The 15430-nt window shown below is 36.0% G+C and overlaps 1 protein-coding gene across 1 annotated transcript; it reads right to left on the minus strand.

Annotated features, from left to right (window-relative positions):
- Positions 1–134: 134 nt before the first annotated feature.
- On the minus strand, positions 135–13060 carry NSUN7 (NOP2/Sun RNA methyltransferase family member 7). The gene is made up of 11 exons (XM_033513897.1): positions 12680–13060; positions 12073–12131; positions 10628–10758; positions 9326–9478; positions 7775–7958; positions 6042–6252; positions 5324–5467; positions 4672–4773; positions 4043–4157; positions 2820–2937; positions 135–707 (listed from the first exon to the last, which is right to left on the minus strand). Exons 1-11 carry the CDS (start codon positions 12990–12992, stop codon positions 135–137), a joined length of 2103 nt encoding a protein of 700 aa, XP_033369788.1. The 5' UTR covers positions 12993–13060.
- Between the last annotated feature and the right edge of the window lie 2370 nt (positions 13061–15430).

Raw genomic sequence — 15430 nt, forward strand, 5'->3', positions numbered from 1 at the left:
GTGCCTTTTGAGCAGGTGTCTGTCTCATGCGCCTTGTGCAGAGATGACAGATGAGATGTGGCCTTTGGCACTTCCAGTGGGGCTGTGAGTGAATCAGGGTTCACAGATTTCTTCAGCCCAACACAGCTGTCTGGTCAGGGCACCTTCTTTTGTGGTGTGTTACCGGCTGCTTTAGACGTGGGTACGTTACTGGCTGCTTTTGTTTGGCGCGCATTCTTTTCTTGTATGTTACTGACTACTTTTTTCTGGTGCACTTTCTTTTGTGGTGTGTTACTGGCTGCTTTTGTTCGCTGCACATTCTTCTGTGGTGTGTTAGTGGCTGCTTTTTTTTTGTGCACTTTCTTTTCTGGTGTGTTACTGGCTGCTTTTTTTTTGTGCACTTTCTTTTCTGGTGTGTTACTGGCTGCTTTATTTTGGTGCATATGCTTTTCTTGTATGTCACTGGCTGCTTTTTTCGGGCGCTCATGCTTTTCTTTTGTCTTACTGGCTGCTTTAGACACAGGAACTTCAGCCTTAACATTAGCTCCAGTTTGGCGGTGAAGTTTTGCAGCTTTTGGCTTATCACTAGCAGCAGCCTTACGTTTACGTTTTACTTTCTGCTTTTTCACCTCTTCTTTTGGCTTTTCTTCAACAATGCCATCTAGTAGTTCTTTTGCTGTAGCAGAAGCCAAAAGGTCTTTAGCAGGCACTTTTTTGGAAATATCTTTCTGAAAATTTTACAGGAAACAATAATGAATCTGAGCCACAATACAGAAATGAATCTAAGCAACAATACAGAGCTCCTCAGAATTTGCTCCACGAGAAAAAGACAGCAGAATCTAGCAGAAGGACTTAAGTCACATGTGATAAATGCTAACCAAACTATTTATTCACAGAATTAAGAACTTGACTTGTGTAAAGAGGTACTGGAGCATTTGTTCTTCAGAGGCTTTCCTCTCTACTGACCAAAGAGGGGAAAATCAATTCTGGGCTCTGTAATGTGTGTGTCTGACTTGCATTTAACCTCAGCTGGTCACCAAACCCCACACAGCCACTCACTCACTCCCACACCAGCAGGATCTGGGAAGGAACTGGAAGAGTACAGCTAGGGAACTGAGTTAAGATAAAGACTGTGGTTCCCTGGGAAGACAAGTGCCATAACTGCAGATGTCCTCCCTTCCTCCTCCTTTCCCCTGCTTTATACAGTGAGTATGATGTCACATGGTCTGGAACATCCCTCTGGTCAGTTTGGGTCACCTGTCCTGGATGTGTCTCCTCCCAGGCACCCCCAGTCCCCTCACCAGTGTGACCATATGAAAAACAGAAAAGGCCTTGGCTCTGTGTAAGCCCTGCCCAGCAATAACAAAACCGTCTCTGTGTTGTCAGCCCTGTGTTCAGCACCAATCCAAAACACAGCCCCACTCCAGTCACTGTGAGGAAAATTAACTCCCCAAGCCAAAACCAACACACTCCCACATTGACCTGCTCTGTAATGTGTCTGTAAGAACCTACATATCCATTCCCTCTGTGTGTGTGTATCAGAGATAGTTACTAAAATACACAAGTATCAGTAATATTAAATATTAATCATTTTCACTGTAATGAAAGTTCTTGCTCATAATACTAAGTAATTGATAATAAGTAAGGAGCTCTTAAACTAAGAACCAGGTCAACATCCAAGTATATAGTGATGGAAGAGAAACAATTTACAGCTAGCTAAGAAGAAGGTTTCTGTAAAGAAGGAATTTCAGTTTAAATTATAAGTACATGTTTTCTGCATTGTGGAAAATGTTCATTTCCTGAATCACCTAAAAACTGGCCATTGGAGCAATTGCTTCTTTGTATTAGAATTTGACCCCCAAAAAATTACTTGAATTAACTACCTGCAACAAAAGTGTTTGTTTCTCTGGAGAGAGACAATATGGTAGAGAGATGCACATAGCATGATTAATAAAACTCAGACCAAGTTAAAAATATTTAATGTTGTAAAGAAAGAGGTCAGTAATAGGTAACTTGAAAGGTTTTTCATATGTAATTCTCTTAATAGAATCTAAGTTCTCCCAAGAGGCAAGCTTCTTTCAAGCACTGTAATTGCAGTATGACGCAAAATGCTACAAATAACCAAGTAAGATCTCCTATCTTTAATCTGCAATGAAATTCTGATTAGTTCTTCCTCACAGCCCTTCTACTTTTGGTGGAAAAAAAAATGTGTGTTTTTCTTAGAGACAAGAGGAAAATGTTGATGCTCAGAGATGCAAACTGGCCCTATAAGGCCTTTCCTCAGGAATCATGCCAAGACTTTTCCGTTTACTCAGCAAAAGCCCCCTGCCTTTCAAGCCAGATTTGCATACGCTTTAGTTTGGGAAGGAAACATGTTCATACTTATTTTATTCAAATAATAATAGTGTCACCCATAGGGATTAAGATTTCGACTGCTTGGATACTGGAAAATCTTGGTGACACATATAACAAATACAAATAGATACAAATACAATACTAGACACCATTTATCATGTATCTAATCAAGCTGTGTATGTCATTCCAAAGTGTGATAACTGTGATACAGTGTGATAATAGTTCTGGATGTTGCTGGCACTGACTTGGATCAAAGGCCTGCTCTGATCAGGAGCAGCGCCAGAATAACAGGCACATCTTTTAAAGCTGTGTGCAGCATGAAACTCCAGATGTGGCACATTTCAACTGCTCACCTGTCATTTGGTCTTAAGACAGATGAAGAGAAGACAGAAAATTTATTTTAAATATTTCATTTTGTTTATTCATCTATAGAAAATTACAGTACTCATCTTCTGTGATTTTAAATGGTTATTTTCATAGCTTACCTCTCTCTCTATAACAGCTAGGAAACAACCACTGGAAATTTCTGATGGCTCCATTTTGAAAAACATTTCAGTGGAAGACTCTGAATTGGAACATGTAGAAAAAACAGAAGGAATAAGCCTGTAAAAAAGAAATGGAAGACCAGAAAATAATATTTAAGAATATAAAAGGAAATAAACAAGGATACATTAAAAGTAATTTTCAAATTATGTCTTTCAATAACATAGCTTTTTTATAATTTTAAAAAACTGCAATTCAAGAAAGGCATGAGAATTCATCTTTTTAGAATTAGGTGTGTTTTTTCCATTTTTTCAGTAATTCCCCTTTTTTTCCCAATTATTAAGTATATTAATCACCAGATAATAAATACATAATCAGAAAAATAATGTTCTTTATCAGGTGTGTAATTATTGAGTTATCAAGTTGTCCCTGAAGTTGGGGAGTGATCTGAAAACACTAAGCAGCTTGCAGAAATTGTAGAGGTGTTGGCTTTGAGTTATATATGCTCATAATAAATATTTAAGCTAAAAAACATAGGTTAGGAAAATTTTCTATTTGTTCTAATTGAGATATCTTTCTCCAGTTTTACAGTTTTGCAGTGCATCGGTGGGGAGGGAAGAACTAGCCTCTTCTCCTGTTCTCCTTGTATTCCAGAAATGCCTGGTTGTTATAAAGTAGTCTCAAGGACTTGGCTCATAAGCCTGGCAAACTAGTATTAAGCTGTCTCAGTACCGAAAAATACTATCAAAATGTCCTTTTGTAATTATAACCCCCTCCTCTTCACTAAGGACTGTAAGATAAGAGTCCTACTCCTTAATGCTCCACTAACCCTCTGGCAACAGAGCTGTATTCAAAGATGGTTACAGAGAAATGTATTCAATATTTGAAAGTAATATCCTAATTTGGCTGGTTAGTTCACTTTTAATGGAAAGTCTGCAAAACTTTGTTTCCAAGTTCTCATCATGATCTGGATTTTTTCTGTGTTCCTTGGAACTTGATAAAACGGGCTACAAGGCTCACCTCCTCCTCGCATTACTAAATAAAACTCTTATGTCTTATGATACAGATTTTTGATTTTATATCTGCTTATTCAATGGAAAAAAAACCCAGTGGTAATATTTTATTGATGTATATAAGTTACTGTTCACCAGGAATCCCTTCAATGACCCTGATAAATGATGCAGAAATTAATTCAAATTTGATAGGCCAAAGCGAAATTCTGTACCTGTGTCGTACTTTATCTCCCTCCACTCCAGATTCCAGTGCTTTTCTCACTACAAGTTCATTTTCTTCTGGGTAAATTGAACAAGTGCAGTAAACAATAGCTTGTACTTTGTTAACTACAAAACAAAGCACAACTTTTTTTACTCTTCAGATTCTTCATACAGACAGTGGTTTGGTAAGGATTAAAAGCATCATTAAAATTACGTCACTTTCACCTCCTGATCACTAGTGTTTCAAAATAATTGAAGTATTTTCAAATATTTGCAGATTTCAGCACAAAGTCAAAGCTGTCTCCAGTTTTTTCACACAGCTACCAAAGGAGAGAGGAAGAAAGTGGCAGCATGCAGACAGAGGGAGACTACATTTGCATAATTTCCAAAGCAGAGTATAACTAAGCCCTAAGCTAGTTCTCTACATAATACAGAAGAGTCTTGTATTAATGTGTGGAGGACACTAGGACACAGAAACATCTTCAGACTGGAGGAAATCATTATTCAGGGGGTTTGGTTACATGCTTATTGTTAATTAATAGAGTAATTGGTGTATTTTTAACTATATTAAAACTGGTGACAATACAATGGAATTGATAGTGTAGAGTCTTCCCAGAAATTGGGAAACTAGCACACTTACATTTCAGTGCATGAACCAACTCATTAAGCTGCGTCTCAGCAAGAATTCTGAGTTTATCCTCAGACACAAATCCCTGGAAAAGGTCTTGAAGCAATCCTGCATCTAAAAGCAGAGAGTAGTAAATTTAGTCTTGCAATTTGTATTAGTGTCTGAAAATTCAGTTGTTTGCAGAAGCAGACCTGGTTGCTACTGGCACAGTGGGAAGATAGGTGTTACAAATTAGAATACCAAGGAATGCCTGATTTATTTGCTTTACTTCTTTACCTGTAATTACTGGTACCTCTTACTTGCTTGTAGTTAATGAAAATTGTAGTGACACAACTTACACAAACAGGCAATAAAGGAATGTAATCCAACAGAAAATTATATACATGTTGGTATCTTGAAATAAATTTTCTGCCAATAGTCTTTTTACTTAAAAAAAGCTATACACACTCTGCTCCCCAGAATTACCCTCAAACTTTCATACTATCAACCTGAAGTGGTCACAGAATTATGCAAGTTAATTTATATGTTTTATAGTAATTAAAATAAGGAAGGTTTCTTTAATGAAATTATACAATTTACTGAAGCACCCACACTGTCTAGACCACAATACTTGGATCTATTTCTACCAGAAAGCATGAGCTAGATACTGTTTTAATTAAGTTACCTCTATGTTCACTTAAAATAAGCTCCATTGGATTGCCAGCACCCAGTTCAGAGCATTGTGGTAGCAGCAAAATAACTTTTGCCTTTTCAAGTCTGGGGTCTGTTGGTTTAAGCTCAGTAAAGTCTTCCTGTAGCAACCAAATATCTGAAAAATAGTGAAAACTCAACACTTACAGACTGCAAGCAGGCCTGCCTACAGGTGATACAGGTGAAGAGACTGTGGTATTACACAGAATTCAACCTGCTAGATTCAGATCCTCCAAAATATGGCCTATGGATTTCAAACAGATTGAAGGGCTGCATTTTCCACTGAAAAGACAGTTAATGGGGTTGCAATCTTGTTGCATTCTGTCCTGATTGTGTCCTCCAGGTAAACTGAACAAGTACATTGGTTTTGGATTAACACACTCAAACAGCTGGAAATCAGACTGAAAGCAGCAGCCAAAACACCAAAAAGTTCCCAGCTACCAGCTACACCAACTGGTACGTAAGTAGCTACTTCTATGGAAAAAATCACCAATGTTTCAGGAGCCTGCATTTATGATATGGTTAGACTGCAATTGACTGTAGCTGAAGAGCTATCAGTTGACCTTGTGACAAAAAAGTTGTTACTGCCCAAGCCTCCAAAGAAGGGATCTCTGAGTTCTGATAGAATAAGTCCATAATCACAAACATCTCTATTACAATACTTTTTGAATACCAACTCCTTTAGCACCTACTTTCACATCCCATATGACTGAAACTGTTCTTCAGTTCTTCTTCTTTTGCTGAAGATTTCACACCACACACAAAAATTTTGGACTTGCTGTGATTTGTCAGCACTGACATATGGGCAATGGTCAGATGGGAACCTACATGAGCCACTATAACATCACCACCTTCACTCAACAGCGCCTGTGCAGCGTGTACAGCAAGGCTCCGAGACTTATCCTACAAAACAATGACACAAAAATTGAGTATGATCAACTATTTTGGTTTCTATGGATGCTAACCTTCTTTTCCAAATTAGGAAAGTATTTCATAGTTCTCATAACAAATAGGCGAGAAGGGAGGACAAAAACTAATCAGGGATATCTGCTAATACAGAACTAAATAAATTACAAAACCAAGCAGTCACTCAATAAATTTAAATAACTTAATTCTAAATAATACATAAAAAAGCGTAATATCTATAGGTGAAAACAAAGCATATATCCCCATAAGGAGGCACTCCTAGCAACAGCTGGTTCCAGAAAAGACAAACAGAGGATACAACTCAGGCAGAATTAATCCTCTGAGACACCTTAACAGAGAAATGCAAAATTATTCTTGATGATAATTACAGGAGAAATGTTGCCCTTGTAGATCAAAGATCAAGATTTTGCTGAAATTTAAACAATAGAGAGGCAGATTGGAATGCAGAAAACACAGGGACAGCTCCACAAGAGTACTGACACTGGTGATTAAGAGAAAACTTTAACAAATTACTTAAAAAGGCAAGGAGTGAACATAATGACCACAGATGCCAGGTCTTGCACCAAATCTGACAAACTGATGATAAAGGAAAGAGAAAGTGCTAAGCCTTTGAGTTCACATCATTGTCTATGTACATACAGCATTCAAGCACCACCCACCCACCCCCCCCACCACAGAGATGGAGGTTTTGATGGTTTTATGTACTCATTTTGAATACTTTTAAGTAGAAACACTCAGAATTTGTTCCCATTATCTCTAGGGCTGTCATCTGTAGTTCTTCTCTGTAAGTATTATATTTAAACAAACCTAAATAGAGTATTGAATACTGAGTCACTTTAAGTTGAGCAATAAATTTTGAGGCTAAAGCTTCCACACATCTAGTGAAAATGCTGGTTGAAATGTTTCTGCTAGGCACTCAAGAATCATCAGACCATTCAGATAATTTATAGTTGTGTTGTTGCATGGTTACTGCAAACCATTACTCTAGAACAGAAACCTCCCACCAAACGAGTCCAACGATGGCAATTCAGGAAAAAGACCAGTGGGAGTTATGAAGATTAAGGAACTTTGTATTTTGCACAAAATACAAAGAAGTGTGATCATTCCATCACAAACATGCATTTGAAGAGGAAGAAATATTACAATAGCATACTACTATCTACTAACTGGGGGAAAGCCTATGGAGCTATGTTGAAATTTTCTTCACATTTTCAGCCTCTTTTAATCACTTTTTATATTTAGTTCAACAGCTCTAAGATTAATTTTAAAACATTCTACTAACTTAATTGTAGCTATTGATTATAAGCATTGACATTGGTATGCTAAATTTAGCAAGTGGATCAGTTTGTAACCTAATTATTACACATGTCCAAGACCTTATGAGAGTTTGTTGCTGCCTGATTTAATAGAATAGTCACACAATACACAACTTCTTCCTAATACAAAGCAATTATTTCATTTTGCAGATCACCTAACTCAAGGCTGAACATCAACTCACCTGCAGTAAGAGTTTGCAATCTTCAAAAAGATCTAAATTAAGCAGTTCTTCTCTAAGGGAGGAAGGAAAAACCAATACATCATGGCAGTGTTGGTCCACAGCATACGTATAATGGTCAAAGTCTGACACAGATTCAACCTTTTTGAGTCCCTTCATCTCCAAATCTCTGATAACATCTTCAAGGCTGTTAACATACAACTCTGACCATTAAATATATGAGTTACTTAAGCAACATACTTTACATTGATTATAAGATCTTTTTCTTCTGTTATTTTGTGTGTATATGTATGCATACATATATAGGTATAAAATGCATACTGTCTAATGCAGGAGGGAAACTTACTCTACTTTAGACATGTAAGTTCTGATTTGAAATAATTGTTAATAAATCTGATACAATTAATTAAAAAACAGGTATGTGTCTGCAGAGGATGATTCAAAGTATCAAAACAGAAATGTGCTCAGGAGACACAGTAGTAAATACTAAAAAAAATATTAATTTATCTTTCATATAATATATCAATGTAATATTATTAATTATTAATATAATAAAAAATAGATACATATTTATTTATAAATTTACTGCTGGAATGCTTCAGTTCTTTCAATTGCTTTCACTCTAGCCCAGCTCACCAATAATTTTAATGGCTGATACTGAAAGAATCCTTGTGTAAATGAAATGAAGGCATAACTGCTGAGGTTAGCAATTCAAATATCATGAAGTATTACAGGTATATATAGCAAGAGATGTTTGTCGAAATGCTGTTTCAGACAGTGCCATAAATTTATACAGTACATTAAACCTGGAATGAATGGAGCAGCTGTTATTTATTTCCTATTTAAGGGTTCTAAAGTCACACCTGAAGTAAGATACAATATCTTGAAAAGCCTACAACCTAGGCACTGAACATTCATGAAAGGCAATAGTAGGAAAACAAAATTCTTGAAAATGTTATAAAATGGATTACACTGGATCTGTCTAACAAAACAGATAACAGGATAATATGGTATGGTACATGTATCAGTAAGTACAGAACTGGGAACATCAGTGTTACATTATCTAGTAGCCTACAGAATATAAGGATTTTTAAAAGTGTATTTTAATCACAGGTTTACACTATCCTTACAGAATAAACAGCAGGTTTATTATTATAAATAAACTATTATTTATTAACTGTGTCTTAACACCCTTTGCCAAGATTATGGTTTACACTACTACACCTACTTTTCAAGACATTTTGTCTTTTTTTTTTCATCAAGTTAACTCACCTATATTTTTTTTCTAACTTTATTTCTTCATTTATTTCATGAAAGACCCACACAAGAGACAGAATAGTAAGAACTGTTTCAAAACTGTGAAATACCACTACTGCAATATATAAAAACTAAAAAAATATAAAACACAATGGTACTGGACTAAGCAGAGCTTCCTGTAAGAATTTTTAATTACTAGTAAAAATATAACCTGTAAATTCTAAAACAAGTATGTAGCAAACTATATCACTTCATATGCAAAGACATCAATATCAGATGATACTTTAAAGACCTTACCTGATTTTCAATGTGTTTATCCAAAAACAGACAGGTAAAGCAGAAGCCCTTTTTTCCTGCTTTGATATGGTTTCTGGTACAAAGTATTCAATTGAAAGAGCATCATATTTGATGCGACATCGTGCTAGTGCAGCTGCAAGTTTGGTCCTATAACTATAAAAACAGTCACAAGTTTCATAAGTTTTTAAATGTTTTCACCAGCTATTAGCATGCAACATTTCTGTTACAATACCATCATGCCCAGAAACCAAATCCAAAAGGGACACATTCTGCAAGCTGCAACAGAAAGTAGAGTTACAGAACATTTTCTACCCTAGATAACAGAAGATGCAAGGTGGTAGTCAATAGCTAAGATTATTTTAATTAAATCAGGCAGGACTGGAATTGTAACAGGTGACTCTCAAACACATCCATTTTCTCAGGCAGCTCAAAGAAAATCTCAGTATGTTTTGGAAGTACAATGTGTGGAGTACAACCATCAGATTCATTTGCATGATAGAAAATGTAAATACATATATGTGCATTTGATGGCAGCTGGTCCCTATACATGTACAGAAACAACACAAGTATGATGGCAACCAGGAGTCACTTTTATTATTATTATTACATGAAAATGTCTGAGAAAATATTTCCAGTCTTTTCTTCCCACAGGCCCCATGCATATTCTTGATACATGATAATTCAAAATCAATAAAAATTTCTGGTGAACTACTTCAGATATCTTAGTTACTGCCCTATAGAAATACCTTGCACTTAAGAGATTCACAAACTTTTTTGGCCATTCTAAATCCAGCAGCAACACAATTTTGTCCAATAAATTCCTTTTGAATTAATAAACTGACTGATGAAAGAGATAATAAATATCAAAATGTTTATGTAATCTGGTTTTTGTTCTAAATATTTAAAATAATAAATATTTATCAACATTTCATAGTAGAAGTACTGCTACATAGACAAATGTTATTCCATTCCATGACCTCTTGACTCTATTACATTTGCATTTATGAATATTTACTGAATATTTAATTTCCTTCCTAGAATTGTATAAAAGTTTCAACAATGCCAAAATAAGATATGATGCCTACAAAATAATCCACAATATAAAGATAGTTTGTTATCTATATTTTTCATATCTGTACAAATACAAACATTTGCCTTCAAACTAGGCTCTCATAAAAAAAAAAATCCTGCAAAATTTTAAGGTGAAAGACATTTTCATAATTACCTTTAAAAGGCACTGATTATACAAATCTTCAGTTTTGCTTATCTATATCAACAAAAACTAGCTCTTTGCACTTATACCTGTATAAATAATCCCCTATTTCCTGGACTTCTTCTACAAGTTCCTCTTCAGCAAAAATCTTTCGTTTTTTAAACTTTCGGTCTTGTAGGTCATAAAGCATCACAACAAGCAAGCTGGTTAACTCATCTGGCTGCAAGAGAAAAGCAACTGGATAGAAAAAGTGACCCAAAGCATGCCTTATTTCTGCAAAAAGATCCATATCAAACAGCAGTCTCCCATGTAAAAGGCATTAAAACCCCTTAAATGCTTACTTGAAAGAATATGAAAGTAAATTACTTGTGGAGAGTTTATAAAACACTTCTTTAAAAATGATTTTTTTAAAACTCAAATATATAACTTGTGTGATTTAGATTATCAAAATTAAAAACATTCTCCATGCACACAGACAAAATATTGTATCTTAACTTTTAATGTTATCAGAATTGAAACTTTGAAATTATTCTCTTCATAAAGTAGTTTGTTAAATAGCTAAGCTAACAAAAACTTCTTGTTTATCTATTCCTGTCTTGTGGGATTCTTCCATATGTAGCATCCAAAATGCTCAGTTAGAAAACCTCCTTTATCTGTGTGAATGTTTTAACCAGGAAGAATCTCCTGCTTAAGGACAATAACCACTTCACTAACTACTTTACATTAAATCCTTACAGTTATTACACACCTTCTAAAAGTCTTACCTTCTTACAAATATGGCCAAAATTAGTTAGAAAACTGAAGTAATTAGGGAAATACCACCAAACACAAAATGTTAACATAGAAGTCTTACTTCCTTGCCAAAAACAAGGCAAAGATAAATGTGTTAGACCATTTGCCTGCTCACATCAACCTCCACAAACAATATCAGCTCAAGTTTATCTTGCGATTTTCAAAGGCATCAAAGACAAAGCTGAAAGGAACAGCAGAATATTCTGCCAGCTCCAGAATTTCTTTCCATGTCAAGGCAGGAAAGCATGTCAAGAGAGTAAACTGGACCAGTTTTTGCCAGTACAATATTTATATACAGTACTGTTTGCCCAGGAAATGAACCATGGGGTCAATGAACTTTTTTGTCTGATGGGATTCATTCCATGTTTTCCAACTCCCAAGGATAGGTAGGAAACATTTTTTTCCCTGCTCACAAGGGGACACAGCTGGGAAGGAAAGCACATGGACATGGACAATATCACTGAATAAGTACTATGTTGCAATAAAGTTCATGGCTCGCTCTCCCACTTCTTTCTTTGAAGGTTTTGACTCCCAGCAATTAGTTGCAACAGAATCTCACAACAGACTTTGGAGATGGATGCTTTAGACAACTATGTAAATAGATCAGCAATATTTCAGTCAAAGGCTATCATGTAGTTCAAAACAACAAAGGTTGTTCTGAAGAATGTTGTAGAATCCTCAGAAAAGGTGCTAATTATATGAACACAGAAAATAAAAATGCCTCACAAAAATGTTCACTTACTATTGAGTAGCATGGGTAAGTTTTACTATTTAACAGCATTTCTTCAAGAAGATCTTGATCTGTAAAAAGGAGAAAATGTTGATAAGTTATGCTACTGTCTACAAAATTCTATGGATGTAAACCTTGTAAATCACTAAATTATAATTTTAAACATGAAAATTGAGGGCAAATTCAATCACCAACAGTAGCAATCCTATGTAATTTATTTACATGAAAAAGAATAAGCTTTAAATGTTTTGATTTCACACATGCTAATAACACTTAGCTATATTTAAACATTTGAGGGATATGAGTAGTCTAGTAAATTTATATATTCATCCATAATTAGGATCTGAAAAGAACCACTGAGATGAGCTCAGCTGGTCGGAGCAGGGTGCTAGTAACACCAAGGTTGTGGGATCAATCCCCTTATGGGCCATTCTTGATGATCCTTGTAGGTGCCATCCAATTCAGAATATTCTGTGAATCTGTGACTCTGTAATAACCTGAAGCATAACAAAAATTTCCCCAGGTCTCTGCTGTCAGGCAGACACTAGACATTTGTTTTTCCATGTTTTCTCTGCTGCATCATTTCTGTTGGCAATTCTTGGGTAAGTTTTGTACTTACATTTTAGAGCATTGAAAGCCAGTTCATAAGATACACGCTTGGAATGCTCATCTTTAAAATCCATCATGGGAGGTTCTGAGTTCTCGCCATACCGCACCAGAAGTCTATCCTTACTCTTTTCAGTATGAATGCCTTGAAAAATCTTAGCTGCATTTATGTATATGGAGTCAGGATAGCCATTCTTCTCAATCTGAGTCACTGGTTTTTTTCCAGCGGATCCCTTTTCATCAGAAATTTTCATTTCATTCAAGACCGAAGTACCATTTACAACATCTTCATGTGAAGACCGCAAATTACTTTCAGAATCTGGCATTTTTCCAGTTGCTGACTGTGTAAGTGTAAGTCACAATCCTGCTGCCTCTGCAAAAAACAAAGTTTGTATTGAATCACAAAATTTTCTTTCACTAGAATACACTTTTCCTTTCCTTTTAGTGTTTTCAATAGAATTCATTTTCTTTTCCAGGCTCTAATCTTGCAAGCACTTAGATATGTGTATCATCTATATTTCTATACATCTATCTATCCTCTTACACACCATAGAGAAGTATTTATAAGAGTTTTCTTACATTATTTGTTTTCACAAATGCACATGTAGACTGATTGTTTCAAAAAGGCCAGTGCTTTACAATCACTGGTCCTTTACAGACTGTACACACAGATCTGATTCTCTGTGTCTAATAAGAATCATTATTATTGCAGGCAGAATAGTATTTCTTACTAGGAATTCTCCTTTAATAAAAAAGGCACCAAAATTTTAAAGCAGACATCATGTCTTCCAAAGAACCATCTTGAAAAGAGCTGCAGCAAATTCCAAATGTTTGTCCACTAAACCGCATATTTGTTCTTAAAAGTGGAAAACAGAGATCACCTAAATGTTAATGTATTTAATATATTACCTGAACAGCACAATTTTAAATGCAGGAAATCCATTTTGAGAGTCTCTTGAGGTATAATACAGCTCTCTGTAAGCCCATGTACACATATTAACAGTAAAACAAAAATTACCTTCCCCAGAGGTGGAATAGGACTTCAAGAAAATGAAAAAGTCTCAGAGTTAGTTGAATGCAAAAATGTGCTAAAGTTCCACATAAAGCATACCTAAAGTATTGGATTTACCCTACTTGCTCTGGTTGTTATAATATGCATTTATGATAATGCCTGGAGATGCAGAAGTCATATTAAATGTTCAGAGGTGGGTTATGACAGAACAAATTTAAACACAGAATAAAGATTTTTTTTAAAAAAATCAAATTAGTCTTCCTGCCTAGGGAAGAATAATACAAAAGAACTATGAGGGATTTAGCAGCTATAGCACAAAAAGCTAGGCATGGATCCATTGCTGCAAAAGAGTTCTGGATATTTTAGGATTAATAGCAAAAAATAGAAGAATTTGGTGGGGGAGGGTGAGGGGGATGCCAGTTTGCTCCAACATCCCTATTAGATGAAGCAGTGAAGGATCTATGAAGCAAAAAAAATTTATGTTATGAAGCCATATTGAAGCAGAGCAAGCAAATCAAAAGAAAGCCCTATTCTTCACTAGAACAAAGCAACAGATCACCTAAACTAAATTGAAACACTTGTGCTTAGAAAGGAAAAAAAAACACATATGCTTTCATGATTGTTTACACTATTTTGGCCAGCAAATTTCTGTCTCACAGAAACAGGGGCACCATTTCAGAGACCTGAAACTCAAATATCTTTGCCAGGTGAATGCAAGTATTCCATTTCAGAATATGCAGCAAGTGAACTATGTCTGTGATGTAAGGACTTTGAAGATTTGTAGAGTTCCCAATTCCTCTTTCTGACTTCTTTGCCAAAGCCGTTCTTGCTGAGCCACAACACACACTGCTATGAGGATGATTTGATGAGTACACTTTCCCAAAAGACAAATGTCATCCTAATAAAGATGACATGCCAGTGTTCTGCCTTGTGCAGACACACTGCATGTTTGCAACACTGTAAATCAGTCTGAATTACTCAACGCTGTGCCAAGCAGAGGACACCAAGCTTGAGTAATACAAAGCTCAGCTTCGAAGAAGAACTTCGCAGACAAGAGAGAAAAAGATCCTGTCTTTGTTTGTGGCTGTCAAGCAGATTGCTCAGTTGACAGGGAAAAAAAACACTCAAGGTCCCAAGGTCTCCTAAAACAGAATGGCGTGAAGAATACCTCCAGCTTTGATTTAATAAACTCAAGCAGACAGAATTATGACATTTATTCACTGCACAGCATAGTGATTCATACACATCTCCCCCACACACACATAAAAATCACTAATTCCTTTGTTTATAGCAGTAAGTGTATTTTCCCCATTTCTTCAGTTATCACCTTTTTTAGTAGCCTCGACAAATAAGGAAAAGAGATGAACAGAAAACAGCTCCACTGTTGTATCAGGAACAGCAGGCAGCCTGACCACACGGTTCTGATTCACATGGACAGGAACCCCACGAGAAGTGGGTATGTGTGCACGGACGTGGCTGCTCACACACCAACAAACAGGAAATCCTTGACAGCCATAGATACACTAACTCTGTGGGATACACATGACAGCATCTGCTTCATAGCATCACTGCGACTGACACTGAGCTTCAAAGCCTCTGCTGCCTCCAGCTCCGGCCAAGCTGGAGGGCAGCGGAGACTGGTGGGAGTCAGGGAAACAAGTCAGCCACGAGACCATTCCCCTACTGCGCTTTATTTATGAGAAACAGGGCTGGGGGGGAAAAAAAAAAAAAAAAAAAAAAAAAAAAAAAAAA

Source organism: Parus major, chromosome 4, assembly GCF_001522545.3.
Source record: "Parus major isolate Abel chromosome 4, Parus_major1.1, whole genome shotgun sequence".
Taxonomy (NCBI): Eukaryota; Metazoa; Chordata; class Aves; order Passeriformes; family Paridae; genus Parus; species Parus major.